The sequence below is a fragment of the Pleurodeles waltl genome, chromosome 2_1, assembly GCF_031143425.1.
Source record: "Pleurodeles waltl isolate 20211129_DDA chromosome 2_1, aPleWal1.hap1.20221129, whole genome shotgun sequence".
NCBI lineage: Eukaryota > Metazoa > Chordata > Amphibia > Caudata > Salamandridae > Pleurodeles > Pleurodeles waltl.
This window is the reverse complement of record NC_090438.1, coordinates 614,461,353-614,488,291: the sequence shown is the minus strand read 5'-3', so window position 1 is coordinate 614,488,291 and position 26,939 is coordinate 614,461,353. Positions and strand designations below refer to the sequence as shown.

Sequence of the window (26,939 nt, the reverse complement as noted above, 5' to 3'; positions counted from 1 at the left end):
TAAGATGTTTTCACTACCAGGACATGTAAAAGTTAAAGGTACAGGTACATCTGCAATATTTTAAATACACTGAACCCTGCCTTTTGTGCCATTTAGGGCCTAACCTAGGGCTGACTTATATGTATTAAAAAGGAAGGTTTAGGCCTGGGAATAGGTTTATTTTGACATGACAAAATGGCAGTTTACAACTGTACACGCAGGCTGCAATGGCAGGCCTGAGACAGGTTTAACGGGTTACTCGTGGGTGGCATAGTGAGTGCTGTAAGCCCACTAGTAGCAGTTAATTTACAAGCCCTCTGTAAGTGTAGTGTCACTTTACTAAGGATTTAAAAGTAAATTAAACATACTGTTTGGCTGTAAGCCAATGTTACCATGTTTTAGGTGGCGAGCACAAGCACTTTAGCACTGGTTAGCAGTGGTAAAGTGTGCAGTCCTACAAGCCAATAAAAACGGGTTCAGAAAGCAGGTTCGGGGATGACCCTGCAGAAAGGGCCAAGTCCACTACTTATTTTTTGTTTGAGAATTGGACAATAACTCTGCAAATGGTCATTTGTTTGCCTTTTCCTTTGGTTTGTATCACTAGTTTGATCGCAATTTCTGGTTTAGCCATCTGGCTAATTAATTCACGTTAATTTTCAGTCCTACAGAAGTGTCGAATTAAAGGCATATGATGAAGCCAAGCGATTAATTTTTTTTTAGATTTCTTATGTTGTAGGCTGTATCCACCATGTCCCTGGGTTTTTAGGTCCCAACCATTTTTATATTTTTTTTTATTGATACGTTTTGAAAATGTTAACTTAGGTTTATTATAATGGTATTGTAGATGGTTAATTTAATTGACATATTAAAGTTTGAAATTGAAAATGTTAGTCTATTGTTTAATTAAACTTCTGACTTGCTGACACATTTATTGCTAATTATTACAGCATGTGTTTTCAGTCTGTGCACTCATTTATTTGCAAGAAGTTCTCAGTAACACTTCCGCTTTTTTGCAGAACATTCCGAAGGAGAATCCCTCTTTTACATCATCAGTCCAAGAGATGTTGTTCTGGCCAAAGAGCGAGACCAGGATGACCACATAGATTGGCTTTTAGAAAAAAAGAAATATGAGGTAATGTCGAAACTAGCATGCCTATAACTCAGGCTCTCATTTCGACCTAGGCAGTCTTTTTGGCAAGACCACAGCAGTGGTGGCCACCAAAAGACCGTCAGTGATGGCAGTACAGTGACAGCCCTATTTGGTGTCACAAACGGATTTCTGCCCATAAACAAGCAGAAATCCACCACCTTCGGCCTGACTGATGTCAGGTGAGAGGCGGTTCCAATGCCAGCATCGCCATGTCGGAAGTAATCCGCCCGCCATATTACGTGCAGTAATATGGCACAACGGTCCTTGCACGGAGGTGTGGCACTGGCGGTGGAACTGCCGTCATCCACCCCCTCCCAGACAACCACCTTGACGTAGGCTGCTGTGCGGCCCAGAAAGGTAGGTGGACTGACCGGAAGGGGGGTGGGGGTGTGTGTGTGTGTTGGAATAGGTTTGCGTGTGTGTGTATGACTGTATGCGTGAGTGGTGATGTGGGTGTGTTTTCCGTCCAGCCTCTCTTTGGTGTTTTTCCAGATAACCTTTGTTTCTCCATCAAAGATCTTTGATTCCACTGGGAGTGCTCCATGGTTTAGATAACATTCATTAGCGGTACTGAGGTGCTGTATGTAACGGGAAGTCAGGAGAGCTAATGAACTTTTCCAGCGGTTCCTCTTCACAGCAAGGTGGTCAGAGGTGGGACAACAGAGAAGGAACATGGGATTGGCACAGAAGTAGCATTTCTGGCGGGCCTTACGCTTACTGCTTGAGGGGCCCACTTAAAATACTATAGTGGTGCACAGTTGTCAAGTGGAAAGATTTCAAGTGCAGGAGGATCTTGGGTCTGACTAGTACCACAATACAACTTGGGCCTGATTACGACCTTGGCGGATGGGATACTCCATCACAAACGTGACAGATAACCCATCTGTCGTATTACAAGTTCCATTATATCCTATGGAACTTGTAAAAAGGCGGGCGGGATATCCGTCACATTTGTGATGGAGTATCCCATCTGTCAAGGTCTTAATGAGGCCCATGATCTTTGGGATGGGTTAAAGCAGCCACAAAGGTGCTGTGACACCCTGGCACACTGTGATGGCTGTATGGTTTCTGTATCAATTATGAGAACTCCCATACCTACAGGATGTTTACTCCTGTTGAAACTTTATAGAGTCAACAGAGAAGCGGGGTTAGGCGATATGTGATGGAATAAGTACCCACCGCCCAATGTGGCGAGACTTTCACTGTTTCTATGACATTCAAAGATTAAAAAGTAGAGCCTCAGACAGATATGACCATCGCAAAAAAAGGAAAAAAGAGGAGAATGCAGAATTTTAAGGCCATGGGCCTCCAAACTCACACAGTCCTGTAAAGATAGCATAGTGGGGAAATTCCAAAAGAAAGAGAAATTCACAAAGGTGTACATTATTGGAATCCTCGGCAAAACAGATATGATTATGGCTGCTGTTGCCTCAGTGAAGTGTCCATTAAGGACACTATCATCCAGAGTTACAGTGACAAATACCTCACTTTCAAAAAATTAAGGAGAGGGTAGGGGCTGTGCAAACTTCATTGAAAGAGTCAAAATGTTTCCAGAGGTGAAATAAGAAATTCTTGTAGTTACTCTGTAGTGCGTTACAAATTTGCATAACCACATCACAATAGAGAGTAAAACTTTGTGCATGAAATGTAATGTGTACTAACTCAGATAAAGTACCCAGTAGACCAAAGTAAGGTGGTTCAAGTCTAGAGATACTCCAGCAACACATTGAAGAGGGCTGTCAAACGATTAGATGGACCTCACTTATTATTTTGAAAAGGGTCATGTGCAGGATACAGATTTTCTGGGTTGCAATGAGGATTAACAAAATGAGCTGTTAGGTGGGGAGGGGGGTTAAATGTTACTTTTCCCTTGACCTTTGATCTTAATCTTTGGCATGCAGGAGCGCCCAAATTGTAGTTATGAATGAGCTCCTGAATCCTCATTGGGATACTCACCAGGACTAGGAGTGCTCCTTAAAGAGAATTAATCTATATACACTGAACAAGACACCCTCTTTGTGGAGGTCTGAATGTAGATGACAAGTGATAACCAACCATAAACACACACTACCTTCTTAACAAACCATAGTACAACATGCAACCACTGGGGTTAATAAGTATCTATGACACGAAAGCCAGCAAGAGAAGGGCAGATGAGATAGTGATTTGTGAACTAGTGAGATTAGTTTTCTCCTTGACATCTCCATTTGCCACTTTACCTCAAGGCTTGTAAGATTGCAGATCCATATACAACACTAGTGGTGGCTGGTGGATTTTAAATATGGTGAGGCGGAAAGTGTAGAACTGATGAAAATGTGTGAGAGCTGCTAGCGAGACAAACACAAAAAGAGGTGGGCAGGGGGTTTCCCATATCCCCCAACCCCCGAAAATAAATTTTTAGAAACCAAACAGATTCAAATTATGGATTTTACAGCACTCTGACAGTCATGGAAAACTAGTAATTTGGAGAGCAGTAGCACAAAGCACATTATTTTCACTTAGGCATAACTGCACACAAATACCAGTATGCACTGCCTTAAGAAGAATTAAGATCACAGTAGAAAACTTGAATTTGTGCACAATACTTTGTGCCAGCAGACACTTTCTACAGTTCTATTGTTTATTTTAGCCTTTTGGCAATTTAAGAGATTAAGGCCAGAGTCAGACAAGCAGGCTTCCCTCATACTAAGCACCACAGTACACAGAGATCCCTTACTGATAGCAATACCTATGTACTGCACTCCCTATGTTATCTACATTTTCCTCAGAGGTCCTCAAAGCATGCTAAGAGTGCCAATACAAATGCCATGCTTCTCCGTGTCTGCAGAAGTCACCTGGACAGTGCTGCTGTTGTGACCATTGTTCATTAATTCATGGAGGCGATGAGGCCTAACGGCCACAGCTGGGGCCCATGCAACACTACTCTCTCCCTGATCCACAATTCATCCTCACGCCTATGTAATCCTTCTTTGCTTCCTTTGTGCTCCCATGGCCAGTCACCTCTATCCCACCATTTGTTTTGTCCCTCATCTTCATTCTATTCACTCTTTGATCCTTCTATCCATGCCCTGCTCCCCCTCCATCTCCCGTCTGACACAGCTCTTTACTGTCTATTCTATAGTCCTTATCAGCTCTCTCTCTCTTTTTTACCTCTACTCTTATCATTTTTCATTCTACCCTTTCTCAGCTGTTTTGTTTGTTTCCTCTCCATTCCTCCTTTCGATCTTCTATTGTCACATCTATCTACATCTCTCTCCTTTACACCTGGTGTGCCTTGTCTCCCCGCTAAATGTGAGTGGCTCTCCTCTCTCCCTTCTTCGCTGCTGTCTTTCCTCTGGTTGACGTTCGATTCACCTCTTTCACTTCTGGGCCTGCTTTCTTTCGTCTCTGACCTTGACCACTGCTCGCCCTCCTTTCTCAAGCCTCCACATCTCATCTGTTCAATACCCAACACTCTGAGGGCTTGAATAAATTAAAAAAGGAAGGGGCCCACAGACACCCTGATCTCTTCCTTCAAAATGTTAATTATTTTTAGGGTGGTTCATATAGTCCATCATTATACTATCAGGCACTTTAGTTCCAAGGATGAGAAAGAAGAAATGGAGGCATGAAGTAATGTACCAGGAAGTGTAAAGCGCACACCAAGAATTATCGTTCTGTAGCACCTAGTAGGAAAAATAGGAATAACAGTTTTATCGTAATGATTTACCACAAGTACATTTCCTCCTCTAAAACCAAATAATCATGATAAGAAATTTCTGAAGAAAATGTAAACAACTATAAAACAGGCTTTTTATGTGCATTACATTTTGAATACATTATTCATTTTTTAAATGTAGAATTTAAAATGTGTCAAAATTTTAAATAGGTACTTAAAAATGTCCAGATGTATTTCAGAACTCGCATGCTCCATACTTTTAAAACGTGTGTTTTACAACAGTATCACAAAGTTTCCAGATCGGATAACAGTAAACTACTGTCTCTGGTAATGCTTGGACAGAGCCGGTGTCCCTTTTACTTGATTTATGGGCAAGGAAAGGGCCCTCGATGCTGCAGGTACACACTCAGCCTCTGATCAACAACCCCAGGCAGGAGCGGCTCGCGGCAAGCAGAAGGGGTGGGGCGACATACAGGGGAGGGGGAAAGGGGAAGTTAAAATAAATTAAAACTAATTAAAAAAAAAGCCCCACTTAACGCTGCGCTCCGCTCCTGCTTCTCCTCGCTGCAGGCACAGGCTCCCAGCCTGCCCTGCGGCCAATCCTGATGCTGCTCAAAGACAGCAACTTTGTTGCTGGGCTGGAGGGAGTCTACTGCGCATGTGTGTTTGGCCGGCCTGAGACGGCCGGCCAACCTTGTATGCACTCACTGCTTGTCACCCCCTTGGCCCCGCCCTTTTACCAAACAACAATAATAAACACAGTTTATTATTGTTGTTTGGTAAAAAGGTTTGCAGCTGCTGCTGCTGGCGGGGGGAGGGGCAACTCTCCTCCGCCCTAATGGAGGAGCCGCCCCTGATCCCAGGCTCAGTGATGGGCCAGAGACTGAACAGCATTTCCTTTTCATTACAGCAGTTTTTATTTGATGACAGCGGAGCGGGAATGGAGGCATGGGTTAGCAGGGTCAGTCTTTCTATTTAAAGAGCATCACTTCAGCATATCCTGTGACTGCTTGCAGAGCGGACGCCTCCTGAGTTTCTTTTGTGCAGTTTCTGGAGCTGCCTGGGTACAGCCCAGGGACAGTCTAAGCCTTTGTAAGATGGCTGTCAACTGTTACTGCTGGGCAGCTCAGTATGCAGTCTTAGCTCAAAATGGACTGAATCCGCCAGCAGGGTCAACTCCACCAGTGAGTCCCCTGTGCAACTTCGCCAAAGCCAGTCTCTTAGAATCATTTAGCTCAGGGTCCAACACAGCACTCCGGGGCTACCAGCAACTCAGACAAGTGGATGTAAATGGAGACTACCAGGGCAGGCAGCACAATATTTTCATTGTACGACACAGTGATGTCTGTGCCCGTGCCGCATGACAACACACCCTACCCAAGGTCAGCGGCAGCCTAAAGCACATTGGCACTGCATATTCAACAAAATTAAAATGAGTCGCGGTCCCAAAAAAAACAAAAATTGCACCCCGCCAGCAACCAGCAGCATAAGTTAAGCACTGGTGCCAATGTCTGCAAGGCAAGATTCTTGCGCAGGAATGGTACCAGTTGAAGTTTAAAACAATCACACTTCTGATAATACATCAGATTTTGGGAGATTTACTTAAGTTGAAACACTTCAGTGTGTAAAAGAAATACACATTTTTTAATTTGGAAAATACCTTTTCATTTTCTTACCTGATATACTACATGTTGTATAATTTTCCCCCATCTAAAAAACAACAGTTAGAAAAAGTGTCATGATGTTTCTGACCTGATGCGTGCTACGAGTTGAAAGGCTGTGTTCAGTTTCTGTCACAGGCAGATTAAACTGATCAATGGGCCTCCCGGTGATCAGTGTGTGCTAACATTTATTATATTGCCCACAGTTGGTTCCTTGTGTCTCTCGGGCCTCTGCTGCAAGAAACGAGATGAGGCACACTCTGATGCGGCAGGCTCAGTTTCAGGCTGAGTTTTACAACATTTTTGAAAAGAGAAACCACGCAGTATTATATGCGTACTGCAAATCAAAAGCAAGGCACTCTTCCTACAGCCTGCTTCCTCACGTGATGACCAACCCACTACTTCTTTGTTCCCTTCAGCCTCCCCCACCCTCCCCCATTGAAATGAATGACGTTTTGTTAACTCCTTCAAGGGCCACTGAATGTGCGCTGCACAAGCAACCTTATAGATGGCATTAGACCTCGCTCTTCTGGCACATGCTCAGCAGGACATGTCCAAAATCAGACTCCCTTTTCCCCTAGGAGAAAGGCAAAGATTTAGAACAGTTTATTACTGTGCAGCAAGTGGTCTTTTCTTTTTAGCAGCTCTATGTTGTTTCTCATCTTGCCTGTCCCCTCAGAGTAGCAGGGCAATGCCCCCTACACTCATTACACCAGCCGCCCATGTAACAAACACCACAATTTTACAGTGAAAGGTTTAAATTAGATTCTGTAATCTTGACAGTTGAGTCTTAATAGCAGTGAAGGAAGCAAATCACTGTAAGGCAGTATCTTCAAGTTGCTTGCTTCATCTGTCCATTTCTGACTGATTTAATTTGGGACATTTGTTGATGTTTCTCAAGTGGCTTTTCATGTCTGGTCGTTATGAAAAGCGAAGATTTTTTACTTGTGCGTTTACAGTTTTCACACATTTCTAAATGTTGATTATTGCTTATTTCACCGTGTTAGTGCGGCCATGGCTTATCTATTTTGTGTTATTAATAGGAAGCAGTCGGCCTTGCTTAAGGTCGATGAACCTTTTACCTCGTTTAAATTATTATATTGTAAGGTAATCAATAAACATTAATCAAGAAACATCAATAATAAACAATTAAAAACAATAGTGAGTCAGTAAAGAACGCAGCGTGGCCCATTTGACCATGAATAACCACACCTTTGGTATCAATTAGAATGTTTATTCCCTATATTAACAACGCTAAGGTCACAAAAATTAGTCTCAACACCAAATGGTACAGATAAAGAAACATCACAGGCTGACCAAATCACCTAAAGAATCTTAACTTGAATAAAGCAATAAGAACAATAATCTCAACAGCGAAAACACTCATTAATAGCAGCAATATTTGAGAAAGAGATATAATATACATTTGTTCAGCAAACAAAATTAACATCAGTTCATAGGCATAAAGAAATACCTCACTAACTTCGAATTAGCATGCTGGGTTACATGCAAAAGGTTTAGTAACACTAATTTGGAAAACATCTAACTATAGTGCTATCAAAACATCAGCAGTAGTAAAACAGTAGCAGTTGGTTCCTGAAAAGCAAAAGACAAATAACAATGCACAGATAATTTATATTTAGCTATCCCTAAGGAATGTCAGCAGTACAGCTTCAGCTTCATCAAGGGGACAACAGTGTCCACATCAGGATAGGAGCTGGGTAAGGGGGGCGGTTTAGAATTTGGATTGAAAATAAAGTACCAGGATGTCAGTAGACTAACTGGTAAAGCATAAAATGTCAGAGTGACAGATCACCATAAGAATCAGTCAAATCAGAATGGATAATAAAAGAAGAACCCACTAACTCTCAGCAAACAGCTCATTAAATTAAGGTACACAAACGTTTGCTATTGGTCAGAAACAACATTCGAAGAAAGAACATCCAATTACAAAAACATTACATGTCGGCAATGCATTAGAAAAGACACAATAAGAATTGGCAAAATGACGATTGGATCTTCTTCCAATTACGTAACTCCAAACTATACTAACTGTATCGTCCCAGTCTTCCTTCCGACTGACATCAGTAGGCCCTTTACATTCCGAATACCCTGCTGTTGACAGTAGTTACAAAGATGTGGAAACATTCTCTTGTTGCACCATTTCCTCAAGAGAAATACATTTCATTAATACATGCACAGAACAAGTTTGTGACAAACAAAAGAAGTTTGTTATACAGCGGACATGAGAACATCTAAATGTTTCTTTTACTAGTTCTTAGGCAGATAGACAACTTTTCGCTGTAGCCTTGTCTGCTCAAAACCAGGCAGAAAACAAGAAATACTCACATTATTTCAGCTATAAATTTTACATCTTAAAGAGACAGAATACCAATACAACGTTAGTACATTATTTTCATAGTGCAAGTGCAGGTTCGCACTCAATGGTGACCAGTAAGAAAAGCACATTTAACGTTATTCGTAATTTCAACGTTAATACATCTTATATATTCAAAACAAATGCTAAATAATTATTAGTGTAAATTTCAGCGCTCACAGTCCCTCCTCTGATGACAATATATGTCATCAAACATACATCCCAAATACATTTATTTATTTGCACAAATTTTCAAAATTTTGTTTCCCTCGCATTTTTTTAATTTTTCTTTTTCTTTGAATTTTCCCTATATAATCTTTCTAATTGAAATCCTGCCTCCTCTGTTTCTTTTCTAATTTTCTCTTTTTATCACATTGTACAATTTACACAAACCCCATATTCCAATTAGACAAATCACAATAATTGAAACTCCTTGTATTATTTTCATTAACATCCCTTTTCCCAAGTTGCAAATCCAGTTCCCCACAGCAGTCATCCCTTTGCCAGCTTTTTCCCCAACCAGTAGGCTCAGTTAGTTCTTTTAATTCTGTTTCATCTTTTGTTAAATTGTTAATCAAGCTTCTAACTGCTTTACTGTTGTCCAGGATATATGAACAACAATGACGCTGACATAGCATTCTACAAACTCCGCCCTCTTTTGCTAAGAGAATGTCTAACACAAGGTGGTTCTGAAGAGACATAGCTCTTACTGCAGCCATCTCAGTATCCAAAAGGATAATGGCTCTTGAATAACTTGTCAGCATGTTATCTACAACTGTAGACAACTGTCGAATTTTGATAGAATTCAGAACAACTCCCACTGAAGGAATTATTTCTCCAAGTATGTCTCCAACAATGCTAGAAACTGATTCTCACTTTTGTCTCTTTGGTTGGAATTCAGTCATTTTAGGAAATTTACTTAAGTCATCAACTTGGTACTTTTTCGGGAAAACTATCCACAAATAACATGTGCCATACCATCCTCTAGGAAGACGGTAATATGCATTTTTCCCACAGATGTAATAAATACTAGGCAAGGGGGGGTCGTGACCATACAACATAAATGTCCACTTAGGCTCAACAAAAACACATGCCTGCATTCACTCGTTCCCACAAACATTTCATCAATTCTAGATTGTGGCCTATATATACACAAAGCTTTCCTACATGTTGTGCATCTAAAGGTAGTCTCCCTTGTTTAGTAATGTCAGTAAATGCATAGTTAATCCCAGGACTACGTGAAGCTAATCCCTTATTTACCTTATCCTTGATTGCCCTTCTTCTATCTCTGTGTAATCTAAAAAACTATTTTCTAAAGGTGAAAGTATACAAGTGAGGTTATTGCGGTGTGCAAAGGCCTTCCCAAATGTTAATGTGGGTTCAAAGAAATCCCTCATTATTACTATATTATTGTCCTTATCTACCTTATTAAGATACCTAATTATAGGTACAAAAGAAAACACTAAATTGAAATTTGAATAGAAAAATTGGATATACTCCTGGTTATAGAATCTTGTTAGTAAAAGACTACAATTTATGCCATATGTTAGCGGCAAACTATGATAGGCAATTCCCTCCTCAACAGAGGCTGTAATCTGTGTGCAAACATAACAATCTCTTGCATCCATTATATCAACATACTCACGCAATAAGCAATAGAAGACATTAGAAGAAAGTTCTCCCTGTACATGCAAATATTTCTCATCTACTTTAAATCTATCTATAACTGAAAGAGTAGGTACTAGTTGTGAAGATGTAGTTTCTATAGCTACGGTATTGTTGGCTCCATTCTTATCAAAAACAATCACACCCACAATCAATAATAAACATACAACTGCACAAGCAAACACCAAACCAATATCCATGTATTGTCAGCATCTATTCTTAGAGTTCTGCTGGTTATGGTTACCCACGGCCTGTAAAGAATCAAAAAGTAGAAACAATTACAAAAACATGGCTTTGCAGCAAAAATCAAAACTTAAAAAAACAAAAACAAAAATTTTCAATTCTTCAATCTTCAGTATTCAATCCCTCCTAATTTTTTCCCAAAATAATATTCACAGCTTCATTCACACCAGACCCTTTGTGTCAAAATTGATAAAGATGTCAAAATCAGTTTAGTAGCTTGTCAAAATCAGTTTAGCAGCTTGTCAAAATCAGCTTATCAAAGTCTCTCAAAAATATTTTCAACCAAGTCTTTCCATTTATCTTTTCAAATTTGCAATCTTTTCAACAAAATGTTTATTAATTTTCTTCATGTGCCAAAATATCGACCCGGGATGTCTCTATCCAAAAAGAAATTCAAAACTTCTTCTTGCCACTCTTTGGTAGTTACATATGACCAATCAGGATCTGAGTATCTTCTACTGGCAACTCTCTTTCTTTATAATTTTCGACCTTCATTTGATTCACCATCACTCAGATCTTCATTTCTGATGACATCGACTTCTTCCTGAATTGTTGAAACCACATTCTTCTTCTTTGGTTTTGATCTTGTTTCTGGCCAGTTGTCACCTTTCAGAGATCTTCTTGTTATTTCTCTTTTCAGTAATGGACACTAATTCTTCTCCTTTGACATTCTCGCAACCGGTTTAGAAGGAGTCAAACCCTTTTGGCTTAGATCTGCCTCAACTCCTTTCCCGCTAGGGTCAGTCACTTGTTCAGTCTGGTTTCTCAGACCATCTGCTTCTGAGAACACCCTGCTCTCAGCTGGTTTTCTCTGGACCGACTCTCTCTCCTGTTCTCTCTGCACCGGTTCCTTTACCGTTTCATTTGAAGACGTTGAGGACATCTCATCCTCATCTTCCAGGATTTCTTCCACTTCATCTGTTACAGGAGTGGGCAAGTCAACTGGGTCATGTTCAGGCTCTGTCTCCAGCTCACTTCTTCTTCTGTCTTGTCCTGGAATACGTCTAGGTGAAAGTAATCTCAACACCTCTTCTTCTTGTTCTGTTGGACTATTCACTTTCCGAGTGTGGCTTTCGTGGATCCAGTTCAGAAGTACTGCACACTTCACAGCTGTGGTAGTTATTAATACTACCAGGTAGGGTCCCTTCCACCGAAGCTCCAAGCGCGATTTTCTCACGTGCTTTCAAATCACAACCCAGTCACCCGGTTTCAGGTTGTGTCCTTGATCTTGGGGGTGTGGCAGTGTGGTAGCTTCCACCTGATGAGAGAAAGAGCGAACCACATCAGCTAAACCTTTGCAGTAGTCCAATACGATATCATCTGTAATGTTCACAAGAGCATTTGCAGGTACAACTGGCAACCTCATTGCTCTTCCCATGAGGATTTCATGAGGTGACAATCCTGTTTTCTTGTCAGGGGTGCTTCTCATTGACATTAGAACCAACGGCAAAGCATCTGGCCATTTCAGATTTGTGGATGCACACATTTTCACCACTCTCGACTTCAAAGTACCACTCATTTGTTCTACAAGACCCAAAGCTTCTGGACGGTAGCTACAATGAAGCTTCTGCTCAATGTTTAAGGCTGAGCGTAGTAACTTAATCACCTCATTGTTTAAGTGACTTCTTCTATCTGATTCTAAAGAGACCGAAAAACCAAAATGTGGAATTAACTCCCTAAGCAGTAACTTTGCTACTGTGACACTATCATTTCCCCTTGTAGGGTAAGCCTCGATCCAATGACTGAAAATGACCACAATCACCAACAAAATATTTCAAACCAGCATACACAGGCATCTCAATGAAATCCATTTGCATTCTGCTTCTGCTGAATGGTCCTCCAGCCATGCCTATATGACCCATATTAACGACAGTTCCTTTGCCCACATTCATTTTCTGACAGATGACGCATCTGTGGCAAATTGCTTCAGCAACTTTTCTAGATTTTGGATTAAACCAAAATTGCTTAAACAACCTGACCATAGCATCTCTACCCACATGAGCCTGACCATGATAGTATCTGGCCATCTGAGTCAATAGACTCTTGGGCAGTACTGCTTTCCCTTTTCCCGTCATCTCTTTGGATGCATTTCACTTGTATCCAATCCCCGTGCTCCTCTTTTGCCACATTATCTTGAAGAGTTTTAATTCTTCGGAATTGTCAATAACATGCATAACATAATTTGCACAAATTTCATAATTTTCAGGTAACAATTCCCATTCTCCTTTGTAGGATATGCCGTTCAAGGCACAAAACTTTGCGACTTGATCTGCATATGCATTACCCATTGACACATAATCCTGTGATCTCTGATGTGCACTGCATTTAACCACAACACTCGTTTCAGGCATTTGAATCACTTTTAACAACTCATGATTTCTCTCACCATTTCTTATTGGTGAACCAGGATAAGTTTGAAAACCTCTCTGTGACCACAATTGGCCAAAGTCATGCACAATGCTGAATCCAAATTGGCTGTCTGTGTAAATAGTGACTTTCAGTTGCGTTGAAATGTGGCATGCTCTAGTAAGAGCCACGAGTTCCTCCACTTGTGCTGAAAACACTCCTTGAAGCCATGAAGCTTCCAGTATGCCCACAATAGTACATACTGCATATTCTGCTCTCAACTTGCCTACATTATCTCGCAGGCAGGAACTATCAACAAAAATATTTTGGTCATTTTCTTCCAGGCAAGTATCTCTAATATCGGCTCTGGGTTTTGTGCTTAATTCTGTAATTTCTAGACAATCATTTTCAATGTCATCCAATTTGTCAATGTCTATGTTTTCAATCTCAAGTAAAGTAGCTGGGTTTAGCACTGTACATCTCTTAATAGTCACATTTGGCGATCTCAGGATTACGGATTCATGTCTGGTCAACCTAGAGTTGGTCAGATACTGAGTCTTGGACCTTTTTAAGCAAAATCTCAATTGTAAGTGGAACCGTAATAATAAGGGGATAGTCCATTACTGTATTTTCGCTCTGAGCGAGGCTCTGCTCCACTGCTGCAACGGACCGTAAGCAGCCTGATAAAGCTGCTGCAACCGGATCCAAAGTGGCTGAAAAATATGCCACTGGGGTGATTCACGCCACCATGGGTTTGAGTCAAGAGAGCCAAAGCACATGCATCACGTTCATGACAATACAACCGAAAAGGTTTTGTGTAATCAGGAATTCCCAATGCTGGAGCTTGAAACAAACAATCTTTCAAATCATTAAATGCTTCCATACAAGCTTCATTCAACACTACAGGATTGGTAACATACTTATGAGTCAGCTTCTGTGTGGGCTTTGAGAGAACTGGTGGCAGTAACCCACCATTCCCCAAAACATCCTTACACCTTTCTGTGTAGTTGGTGCTGGCATTTGCTAAATAGTTGCAACTCTCTCTCTGGAAATTTTCTTAGTTCCTTTCTCAATCAAATGACCCAAGTATTTCACTTCTTTCTGACAGTACTGCAATTTAGCCGGCGACACTCTATGACCATTATCTCCCAAGAAATCCAACAATGCAATTGTGTCATATTTGCACCCTTCTTTAGTCCTGGATGCAATAAACAGATTATCAATGTACTGCACCAATGCTGACTGATAAGGCATCATTAATGATTAATTTTTTTTTTTCAAGATCTGGTTGCAAATAGATAGTGACTCTGAGAACCCTTGTGGAATTCAACACCAACAGTAGACCCTGTTAAGGAACTTAAAACAAAAGAGATATCTGCTGTCCTCATGAAGAGGCACGGAAAAGAATGCTTGACATAGGTCCACCACAGAGAACCATTCAGCATTGCATGGGATCTGGAACATGATCACAGTGGGATTTGCCACTATGGGGCAACACTTGACCACTATGTCATTTAATTTTCCCAAATCCTGCACAAATTGAATTTTCCCACAAGGTTTTTGCAGTCCCATTATTGGTGAGTTACACAGACTGCTTAACACTTCTTCTAAAATATCTTTCCCCACAAACTCTCCTTCTAACGGTTTGACACCCTCGATTGTATCTTTTGCCATCGGATATTGTGGAGTCTGAGAAAAAAGTGCATTGGGCTTAACTGTGACTCTAACTGGTTCAGCTCCTTTTATCAATCCAATATCGTTTCCTGAAAGATCCTGTTCTGTACACCATCAGGAAGATCTTTCACTGCAAAAACTAGAAAGAAACTAATCGAAGGGGCTTCCTCATTCACTGGCTCATCAAAACTGATCAAAGGAAATTTTTGAGTCACTGACTCATTGTTAACAGTAAGTATCGGGTCTTCTTCATCATCACAGTTTGTTTGAATTTCGATGCCCTCGTTTGAACACGTAATTGAACATCTTGTTTTGCACAATAAATCCCTTCCGAGTAAAGACACAGGACTTGAATCACAAACCACAAATTTGTGCAAACCTTTACAATTGCCACTTTTAACCAAAACTGGTTCTGTAATTGGGTTTGTCAGATATTGATTTGCAACTCCTAAAATCTGAACTGCCTTCCCTGATAAGGGCAGATCTGGAATCTCTGCAGATCTCACTGTCGAGAGTGTAGCCCAAGTGTCAACCAAAGGCCATTCACGTTTCCTTTAACATAAGGACCCTTCTGTTCCACTTCTAAAGAAGCTGCCATCATGCATTCTTCTTCATCTGAACTATCAGACACCCAATCATCCATGCTCACTCTGTAGTGGAAATTGTTGTACACTATTGTTACTCTGATTCACTCTTTGACCTGTGACAGTTTGAGAAAGCATGATTCATAGGGGCTTGAGGTACCTGAATCTGTTGTCTAGGCATTTGAATTTGTTGTTCAGGCACCATCTGCACCTGTGGCTGCATCTGCTGTAACTGAGGCTTTTGTACTTGTAATGGCTATATATTTTGCATAGATTGTAAAGGTTGGAAACCCTTCATCAGATTTACAATATTCAGAAAATGTTGATTTTTACCTCTCATTCTGGGTCCTCTCACATTTTGAAAAGAATTGACATCATTCATTTGCTGAATAACACCTCATTAATTTACCATCGGACACTGCCATTTCCTATGCTCAATTCCCCCGCAAGCGTAACAAGAGAACATTCTCTTTCCTTATGGCTCTCCTTGCATAATTACTGTATTCAAATCCGGACCACGATTAACACTTCCCATACCACCACGACTTCTACCTCTGCCTACATTCTGAAACTGCATGTTCCCATGCTGTTGCTGAGGCTGAAAACTCCTCTGAGTCCGTGTCTGTGCAGCCTTAATCTGCATCACCATTGCTTTCTCTTTCTCTTTCAACTTTTTCTGTTTCAATTCAATCTCATCACTACAGTATTTTGCGTACTGCAGCACCTCATCAATCTGCTTTGCTTGCCAACAAATCAAATGACTCTTAATCATCTGGCTAATCTCTGGTCTGAGTCCTTCGACAAATCTGAACACAAAGTGAATCATGTCTTTCGGTTCAATTGTATCAATACCACTGTAATGTTTAAATGCTTTTAGAAATGTCCTATAGTATGCATGAATTGATTCTTTAGCTTCCTAAGCTGTCCTATCTATGCGTTGCCAGTCACTGTTTTTAGGCAAAATTCTCATTTTCAGAAACTCAATGACTTTAAAGTAATATTTCATTACTTCAGGAGACGGTACACCTGTTGCTGGATCTCTGGGCAGCTCATTTCTTGGCCAGTCTACACTCCTCTTGCATTTGATCTATAAGTCTGCTGGAACAACTATCTCTAAAAGAGTGTTCAAATCCTTCAATAGGCATTTTGCAAGTTTCACAAACCTATCTGTCTGCTGATACCATTGTACTGGTTTCTCCCTCAACTGGGGATAATCACTTGTAAATGACAAAATTTCACTTCTGCTCCAAGGGACACGTACCAAATTCCCTCCTGTAATCTCTCTCAATGGTAACACTTTTACTGCTTCCCTATTCTGCTGTGCTTCTGAGGGAGAAGTATCAGGACCTTTTTTCGACTTGTCTCTTTTCTTCACCGTTCTGCCTTCCCATTTGACCAATGCTCTCCATATGTGGATGCTCTCTAAGCTGCATTTTCATCCCTGCAGATCTCATGTGTTCAAAATCTTTTGTCTCAAAATCTAACCTGTAACTTCTTTTCAAATGATTAATTTTTAAAAGGTCTATCCTGTGTTCATCTGCTATGTCTGCTAACCTTTTGTGTACTTCGTCTGCCTCCTTTGTGATTCTTGGACACAAGTATTGCAACTCTGCTTCAGTGTGAGACTCTAGCTGATTTACACCCATGGTTCCCTCAACAAGTTCACTCGCTTCCAATGAAAGCCTATTACAGTTGATATAGTTCCCTCCACTAGGTACATCTTGTGAATAATTCAGCTTTTCTAACCACTCGTTAATTGCTGAGCTGTCAATCCCTGTTACGAGATGTTATTAGGCTGAGCACCAGGCAGCTGTTGTGCAGTTAAATTCAGAGGCTGGGGTGTCAGTAATCTCATGTTGGTGCCAATGTGTGACCCTGTTTCAATATTCAAAGAAGCTATATTAGGACTCAGGTCTATTAATGACCCTGTTCCATCAAAAGTCTGAGTAGGACAGACCATTTTGGCATTATCATTAAGTCCTCCTCCCTCTCGACTCTGGCTCAAGATTCCCTGACCATTTGTGCCATCACTTCCCTGAGCAAACAATGGTATCCCTGGACCAATAGTGACAGGTACAGGTACAGCATCTGGATTTGGTCTGACAGTTGTGTTTTTAGACTGCACTACACCTGTATTCTAATTCATCAATGCAGACAGATCTGACTGTGTACTAGCTAAAGGAGTATACTTCAGAATTGCTTGTGGCTGCATTTGAGGCAGTAATAACGGAGTTGGCTCTGTTTGAACCAACATTGGTTGTTTGGTAAACCTGTCCTGCTGGCACTATCAGATTGGCTGTCGCATCTACAATAGGCACATCTGGGTAAATCCTAGGAACGTTGTGTCAACTGTACAGAGTCAGTCGACAGATTGAAACTGCTCTGCATTGGTACTTGCACTATAGGACTGGCCTGTACTGAAGTCTCATTTATGTTAGGGTTACACTGTACTGGACTCTGTTGCACCTCAGCTGGTGTCAGTGCAGAGGTGTTCACACTAGTACTTGGACCTTCTTGTGCCACATATAATGGTGGACAATTTCTCAACAACTGTCAAATAAACTCACCCTCGTCTGATTCCTCATCAGGAATTTGAGACTTCTTAACCTCTTTTGATTTCTGCTCTTCATCCTTTTCTTCAGAGGAAGAGGAACTCTTTTTCAATTTCTTAGAAGCCTTCTTTGCTTCCTTCTCATTGTCTTCCGAAATTGCAGGAAACATCCCAATACCATGTAAGGTATCTAATCTCCACTGTCTCTGGTCATTATCCTACCTAGCATCTGCTAGTGTTTTCTCTGCTCTTCTCATTTTTCTCTCAAACCTCAACATTTGTTGTTGTCTGGCTGCTAGCTCCCAGGTCACTAATGCTTCGTACTGGGCTGGTCTTGGTGGAGGTTTTAAACTATACATAACTTGTCTCAAATTCCCTAAAACTTGTGAATTAAATTTCAGGAAACGCTAAGTTCCCTTCATTTCTTGTGATTTTGCACCAATGCTTTAACCAAAGGCATGCTCCGGTACCTTTCTACTCAATTATGATATATGCGGGAGTACCTTCTGGCTGGCAAATTTCTCCTACTCTAGCAGGAATATATTAATCTCCCCTAAAAGCGCTTTTTAAAGCTGTGAAGAACTTCATTTTCACAATTTAATGTCAAAGATCAATAATCAGTAAGTGACTTTTAATCCCACAATCCTCTTCGCCTACTTTCTCAACCAATTGCGCTTCACGGTTGTCCACCAATCTGTGCACGACCTTTCTCACTAGCCAACCTATCCCAGCGCGGCACAAAATTACATCACACTTACACATAGCTGCTGACAAAGTCTTGTGGCTTGTCCTCCTAGACTCAAAAACACTCAAAACGAATGCGAAATTATTTGCGAGCACTTTAACAAAAAACTAAAATTTGTCTATTTATTACTGGTAGGGAAACCACAATTGCTTCAGGAACCTTACAGATTTTCACTGACGGCTTTCACTCTAGCAGCTACTCTTTCTCAATTCCTCAAGCAAAATTCGGCCCGCAAATGTTACTCTCTACTGATCAATGGGTCTGTCCCGGTGCACTTAGGACTCGCCAGATTTCAGTCGAAAAGACCTTACACTCGAATGATTCTCACAAACCTCGACTTGCCAACCATGCCCAATTGGTCTACTACACAGACAAATTACAAACAAAAACCAAGTGTCTCAATACATTTTTAATATACCCCAGGTATTAGACCTCGCAGGGCCCTCATACCAACAACCATGTGGACACTTTTTGACTACCAAGTGCCACACCCATGTGAAGTTCGCCGACTTCTCTACTGTCACACTTTGGAGTATGCAAACCTCTTCTGCAACATCATTTGGAGTATGCAAACTCCCTAAATCCTCGCAAACATCTCAATTCACCTGCAATTAGCAAAAACTGTGCAAGCGCATAATCTACTTCATTCAGCCCAACAATAGAACACTGAGAACCCTCCCCATCAACACAGGCAAACTCCAAGGACCGGGGAAAGTCACCTTGGGACGTTTAGGGACACATCTTCTTCATATTCTGCATCAATTTAAGTTCAACAAATCTCAACACAAATAAACCCTAAAATATAATTTAAAGAGACTTAACCATCCTCTGCTACCAAAACTGTTAGTGCGGCCTTGGCTTAACTATTTTGAGTTATTAATAGGAAGCAGTCGGCCTTGCTTAAGGTCGATGAACCTTTTGACTTGTTTAAATTATTATATTGTAAGGTACTATAACACACATCAATACTAATTCAAAACAATAGTGAGTCAGTAAAGAACGCACTATGACCCATTTGGCCATGAATAACCACACCTTTGGTATCAATTAGAATGTTTATTCCCTATATTAACAATGCTAAGGTCACAAAAATTAGTCTCAACAACAAATGGTACAGAAATATCACAGGCTGACCAAATCGCTTAAAGAATCAATCAACTTGAATAAAGCAACAAGAACGATAATCTCAACAGTGAAAACACTCATTAATTGCAGCAATATTTGAAAAAGAGATATAATATACATTTGTTCAGGAAACAAAATTAACATCAGTTCATAAGCATAAAGAAACACCTCACTTACTTCGAATTAGCATGTTGGGCTTCATGCAAATGTTTTAGTAGCACTAATTTGGAAAACATCTAACTATAGTAGTATTAAAACAGTAGAAGTTGGTACCTGAAAAACAAAAGACAAATAACAATGCATAGATTATTTATAATTACCTATCCCGAAGGAATGTCAGCAGTACAGCTTCAGCTTCATCAGGGGGACAACAGTGTCAGCATCAGGATTGGAGCAGGGTAAGGGGGACAGTTTAGAATTTGGACTATAAGATCACTAAACCATCAGAGCATTAGTTCAGTTTTGAACATGCATAGTAAACTCAGAAAATAATAAAGTACCAGGACGTCAGTAGACTAACTGGTAAAGCATGAAATGTCAGAGTGACAGATCACCATGAGAATCGGTCAAATCAGAAGGGATAATAAAAGACGAACCCACTAACTTTCAGCGAGCATTTCATTAAATTAAAGTACACATCTGTTTGCTATTGGTCGTAAACATCAGGCATAGAAAGAACATCCAGTTACAAACAAAAACATTAGATATCGGCAGTGCATTAGAAAAGACACAATAAAAATTGGCAAAATGACGATTGGATCTTCTTCCATTCACGTAACTCCAAACTATACTAAATGTATCGTCTCAGTCTTCCTTCCGACTGCCATCAGTAGGCCCTTTTGTTTGGCACATTCCAAATATGCTGCTGTTGGACAGTAGTTACGAAGATGTGGAAACATTCTTGTGTTGCACCATTTCCTTGAGAGAAATATATTTCATTAATACATGCACAGAACGAGTTTGTGACTTAAACAAAGGAAGTTTGTTATACAACGGACATGAGAACATCTAAATGTTTCTTTTACTAGTACTTTGGCAAATAGACAACTTCTTGCTGTAGCCTTGTGTGCTCAAGGCCCAGCAGAAAACAAGAAATAGTCATATTATTCCGGCTATTAATTTTGTATCTTAAAGAGACAGAATGCTAATACAACAATAGTACATTATTTTCAACGTGCAAGTGCAGGTTTCGCACTCAATGGTGGCCAATAAGAAAAGCACATTTTATGTTATTCATAATTTGAATGTTAATGCATCTTTTATATTAAAAACAAATGCTAAATAATTATTAGTGTTGATTTCATCGCTCACAATCGTCTTTCCAACCTGTTTATCTTGTGTTCTATTTTTTCTTTTTGTTACTTTACATTCTCCGAGTATTCTGGGATACACTGAGCTCAGCAATGCAAGATGTATTCCTTGGTGCAATGCCAATTACCAGAGTAACAGGGTTAGCGGACATTGCCTCCTGCACCCTTGAACTCCTAATGATGTCACTGGATTTATGTGCTTGCCAAACTCTTTGCCCTTCAACAGCTTCCTATTTGCTGTTGATTGTGTAGAAATGGCCAAAGATGGTAAACTACACAAAGTAAACATGGCTTTACTTTCTCGCCCTGCCACTGTCTTTTGGGTAGCTGGAAAAGTGCCAGTGATACCAATGTTTAGGCCAGTGTTAGAAACTGCCACCATTCGCCACCTTCAATTGACATCCAAATGTACATTGTTTTTTTCTATTTAGATTAGATAGGTTTCTTGGTTTTTAGCAGTTCTTTCTAAACCCTGTATCATATTAGTGTTTGTGTCCTGTATCTTTTTTCCGCTGATGTATAGAGGGCAACATTTCATCCAGTTCACTGACATGACTAACAATTGCCAACCCAAACTGCCCTGTATGTATGCTCTCACTTAAAAGTGATACCCAACCTCTCGTTATCAAGTTTGGAGGCTACTGTAGAAGGCGAATCATGTCTTGTATCCTCTGCCATTGGCCTCACAAAAAAACATCTTTAGAATTAGCATCATAGAATGATGTCTAAAGAAAGATGCACTATGTGAAGCCTAATAAATGCAAGCTAGAACAACAAGAGAACATAATGAATTGAGATCCTCATATTTAAAGTGAGTGAAAATCTCTCTTGACTAAGGGAGAAGAACATTACAAACCTTCAAAAATTTCATTTGAGAAAGAGCTATTCAAGAACTTTGGTGGGAGAGGTGAGATTGCTTCGGTGGTCCAAGACAACAACACAATAGTGGTCTATATATGCAGGAGGACACAACTTTTTTTTGTGTAAAAGCCATGCATAGTATTTTCTCTTCTTGCAAGCCTTGAAGATTAGCACCTGGTATTACTAAGCAGAAGCATTTACCACCAGAATATTTGTATTGATTTAAGCTAGTGCATAATGCATCAATGTTTCTGTCATTTCAAAGTATCATTTCATTTTATGAATCTCAGTATTGTGCAGCTAACAAAATATGAGTTCTTGTGGATGGTTGGGTTGTCTTTAGTGTGAATGCCTAGCTTTTTCTAAGCTCATTGAAGTACAGATTTAAACGTTTCCAAATCCAAAGTAGGAAGGATATGATGACGTCTGTCTTTTAAATGCATTCTCTTTGTTCTACGTTGTCCTAAATTAAGTTTTTCTCTGCTTCTTTGTAGGAAGCCTTAATGGCAACAGAGATCAGCCAAAAGAATATAAAGCGACACAAGGTTCAGGTGAGTTTTCACTTTTGATTTTGAAATAGTCAGGCCCGTTTGGTATTTAAGTGCATAACAAAGCAGTTTTATGTGTAATTGTACACGTATTTGTTTAAAACAGTTTTATAGTGATAACCCCACCATAGGCATTGAAGCATGTACAAATTTTCTAAGATTCGAATTTATTCACAGCTTTATTAAATGCATTGCTTCACATGTAGGTAAAAATAACCATTGTATGCATTGGTGCTTAGGATTTAATTGCAAAATTATATAAATAGCATTGGAAAGGTACCCATGTGCTTGAAAAGCACAGTTACCTTTTCATTCCTCCCGAATGACCTGTGTTAGGACAGAGAAACCTACGCTTGTTGCCACCCGTTATACGAAGTGTTCACCTAACCTCCCTTTCATAAACACCCTAAATAACAACGTACCCCAATTATTCAGATTGTGAGGGATAAACTGGGTGACGGGGCTGGGCAGGGGATTGCAAATCTGCTAACAACACTAACCGGCTCCTGTGGGATACTGGCCTTCTCTTCCTTCTCCTGTGAATATTTAATTCGCCTTGAATTCCAGGTCCCTGTTTCGCTCTAGCTGACCTCCACACTTCATCTTCCTTAAAACAGTGCAGTCGCCTCCGGGATGTTCAGGTTTCTTGACATTTGTACACACTTCTCCCGTACTACCGTAGCATAGACAATGATCTCAAGTGTGGCTTCTGTACATGTAGCCCTCAAACTGGGAATACATTTCTTCTCCCCACATAATAAATGCATCAACTAATGCAAATTTTCTCTAAGCATGTTAGGGTATGTTTGTGGAACTACTGGTCAAAACATGGTGGTCTTGCACACAAGTGCCAATTTTGGAAATTATGAAAATTCGGCTGCTTCCAGAGGTTTTCACTTTCATGCTTGCCAAAGACAGCAGTTTTCCACGGGGGAGAGGTAAAGACATCCTGAATACTGATTCAGTGGAATTTATCCCAGGAGTTGTCCCACTGAATGTTTTACCTTCTCAGAAGTGGTAGCCTCAGCACCTGTATATATTCCTTGCTCAAGTCCCGTTCCTCATTTCCAAATATTTTTCCTATGTTTGATATTCGAAGAACGACTTGGTTTGTTTTTTAGGGACTCAGCCTGCAAAATGTATTTTACTTTTGCAGGATTTCAATTGGCATTGTAATTGGCATTCCCTTATTTTATTTCTAAACTTTTTTTAAATTTATTTTTTCACTACGCTCCATATCTCCTGATGAAAACTATGCGATCGGTCAGCTTTGAGACTAATGACTCATGGTCACCTTAAGAAGAAGATTTTTCACCATAAAAACTCAGATTTGAAGAAAAATTTTATTCAGGGTCTAGAAAAGCCCCTGCTTAACTCCTGCTGAGTCAAGGTTGAGAAAACTCTTTCAAAACATACATTTGACTTAGTTTCTATAAAAGGTTTCCTCTCCAACTTCTACTTCTGGGTTTAATTTTGTGGCTCTCAATTTAGATGGCACAAAGTACATAAAGGGGCTGGCACCTTGAAAGAGTGACAGTAGTCTGTGTGACTCTCACTTGTGAGTCCGCATCACCAAAAATGCAAAACTGTTTATAGTACTTTGGAAAGCATTAGCAGAAAATAATTATTACAATTCGTTGATTGTGTACAAAGCTGTCTGCTGCAGGCTAGGCTTTCTAAATTTTAACCGGAGAACAGTTGTGACCCTCAGTAAAATGTACCTTCATCTCTTTCTAGAAATTCTGAAAAGCTTTGAAGGAAGTTTAAAAAATGTAACAATATGAGAGAGTATGCTTCATGTGTCTCAGCATCATTGGTGCGCACCAAAGGAGTAGTGGTATTTTCTTTGTATTCTGCAAGTTATCTCAACATATTGTGGCCATTTTTTATGTGATTGTGTTTGAAAATTATCTAGAAAGCCTCCTCTTGTCCCCCAAGTTTCAGAACATTGGAGGCAGTGCTTAATTTGAGCTGGTGGTTGCAGTTGAGGCCCACCGGCACTCATTTTTAGGGACCAGCACTTATATTTTTCTCATCAGACTTTGACCCAAAGTAAGAGAGAGAAAAACACACAAAGAGCAAAGAATGATAAAAAGAAAGATGGAAAACATGCCAAAGAGAAGAACCATGAAGCAAAAAGAAACTACAAGTGTGAGATAAAGGTGGGGAAGGGGGCAGAGTGTCTGGTGGTGGATTTAAGAGGCATGCGGTGGAATCAAGAGTATGCAGCTTTGGTATTCGGCACTCCAATATTCAGTAACACCAGACGGGGCTTCTGAGCAAAACTTTGTGCCTCTGCAATTATTCTTTTTCCTATTAAGCACTGATTGAAAGACTGCCACAAACATTCCAAATCAAGTACAAGCAACATGTTTACCATCTTTAAGGAAGATACATAATTGATTTAAGTAAAAATAAAAGTGTATTTGGAGCTCAATATTGCCTTTTTACTACACATTATCTTTTCACTGTGCCACTGGATTCAAGCTAGCCTGGCTGATGAAGGGTGATACCCTGAAACCGGTCCCAGGATGATTGTTTCCGGTCCAGGGAGGACCTGGCCTGGCAGTTCGGGCTGGACTGTTCCCATGGGGAACAGGTTCAAGACTGATTTGCATATTGCTGGGTCCAAACTGGGGTGGCATGGTGAGCAAAAGAACAATGGATTAAACCCAGATCTGTGACTGGGGGTGAGTGTTTGAAAAGTTTCAACACTCCGTCCATCATCCTTTTGTGTTGCTAAAGTTTCCCTAAGTGGGAAGGGTATGCCCAGATGTTGGTCCCTTGCTCACTGTGCCACTGGACTCAAGCTAGCCTGGCTGATAAAGGGTGATACCCTGAAACCGGTCCCAGGATGCTTATTTCCAGTCCAGGGAGGACTTGGACTGGCAGTTCGGGCTGGACTGATTTGCATATGGCTGGGTCCGAACTGGGGTGGCATGGTAAGCAAAAGAACAATGGATTAAGCCCAGATCTGTGACTGGCGGTGAGTGTTTGAAATGTTTCAACACTCTGCCCTTTATCATCCTTTTGTGTTGTTAATGTTTTCAGAGATCAACAGAAGAAACATTACATTGCGTGGAAATTTGCACTAAAATTTAAACCCAATCCCAGGTTAAAGCTGATTCTACATACATAACACACATAATTAATTCCAATGCCATTTTTTCGTTGTATTTTCATTAGATATTTGTAGTTCACTTGTCTTACACATTCTGTGCTTTAGAGAAGATCAAAGGTTGACTTTCCCATTAGCAGTTTACACAAATGACTGTCACATTCAAACACCTCTGAAGTACAAATACATTGCCATTACTCTTTCTTGCACTGTTGTTAAGAAATGTTCACATTGTTTGTCTGAAGGACGCATGCTAAACTCTGAATAAAAAAACCTAAATGAAAGAGATAAACATGAGCTACTGATTCAACAAATGCAGTAAGATGATATTGCGGCAGTCTGAAATGTATGGATGACTAATATGAGATCTGCTTGTTTTAGGATATAGGATTGGCCTACATAACTCACCTTGTGGAGAAACAGGACTATGACTTGGCTGCACGGTAATATTTTTTTGTCGCTACATCTGTTTTCTGGGAATTATTCAGAAGTTTCCGCTCAAAGAACATCCTTTAGCAAATTCCCTAATCTGCTCAGTTTTCTCTAAAATTTGCCATTGCATATTCTGAAATAAATTACGTTTATTCAGTACAGCTGGTGTATGTCCTTAATATTTTGTATTAGAAATATAAACGGTCAGTTGTATTTTGACCAGTGGTCAGACATATCCCTTCATCAAGTGTCAGAAAAGAATCCCTGTACTGAGAATGGTGTGTTCTTATTCTAGATATCTATTGTATATGGTCTGTTTAACTGTACCATGCCTGTGGTCCATAATGATAAACTATTATGCTTGCTGTTTATTCACAGATTCCTAATGTGGTAGAAAAGTTTGAATTTTCAATAAAATATACACACATCAGTAATAATATCATCCACTTAGGAGCTCAATTTGTTCAAACGTTTTTCAAGTACCAAACCAGTGCGATAATGATTTTGAATTTAAATTTACATTTTTGCAGTGGACTAATTTCTATTTTCTTGCAATATTTCTAAGGGCATTTGTGTGACTTCGCAAAATTCATGTTTGTTTTATATTCTTTTATTTGTCAGGGTTGACCTCTGGTCCTAAAGCTCAAAGACTGGCATCTTTTAGTCTTGCATAACAAATGCCTAAGCAGACCCAGTTCTTTTCAAACTGCAAAAAAGGATTTTCAATTAGTTATTAGAGGTGTAATATCAATGTAAGCGGCATGTGTGGCTGTAGGCACCCATGCTCTGCAATCTCCTGCCATCTAGTGTTGGGTCCAGGTGTGTGCAAGTTGTTTTTCTTCAAAGAAGTCTTTCAAGTCACAAGGCAAAGTGACTCCTCCTCTTGATGATAATGTGCATGGGCATCAACTC

The 26,939-nt window shown here is 40.1% G+C and overlaps 1 protein-coding gene across 1 annotated transcript in view; it reads left to right on the top strand.

The window, feature by feature from the left end:
- The window catches only part of VPS41 (VPS41 subunit of HOPS complex), a 769,622-nt gene that overhangs the window by 378,889 nt on the left and 363,794 nt on the right, over window positions 1-26,939 (top strand). The window contains exons 13-15 of the mRNA XM_069215796.1: window positions 996-1,111; window positions 22,424-22,480; window positions 25,977-26,038. Coding sequence (XP_069071897.1) covers window positions 996-1,111; window positions 22,424-22,480; window positions 25,977-26,038 — 235 coding nt within the window. The remainder of the gene's footprint in view (window positions 1-995; window positions 1,112-22,423; window positions 22,481-25,976; window positions 26,039-26,939) is intronic.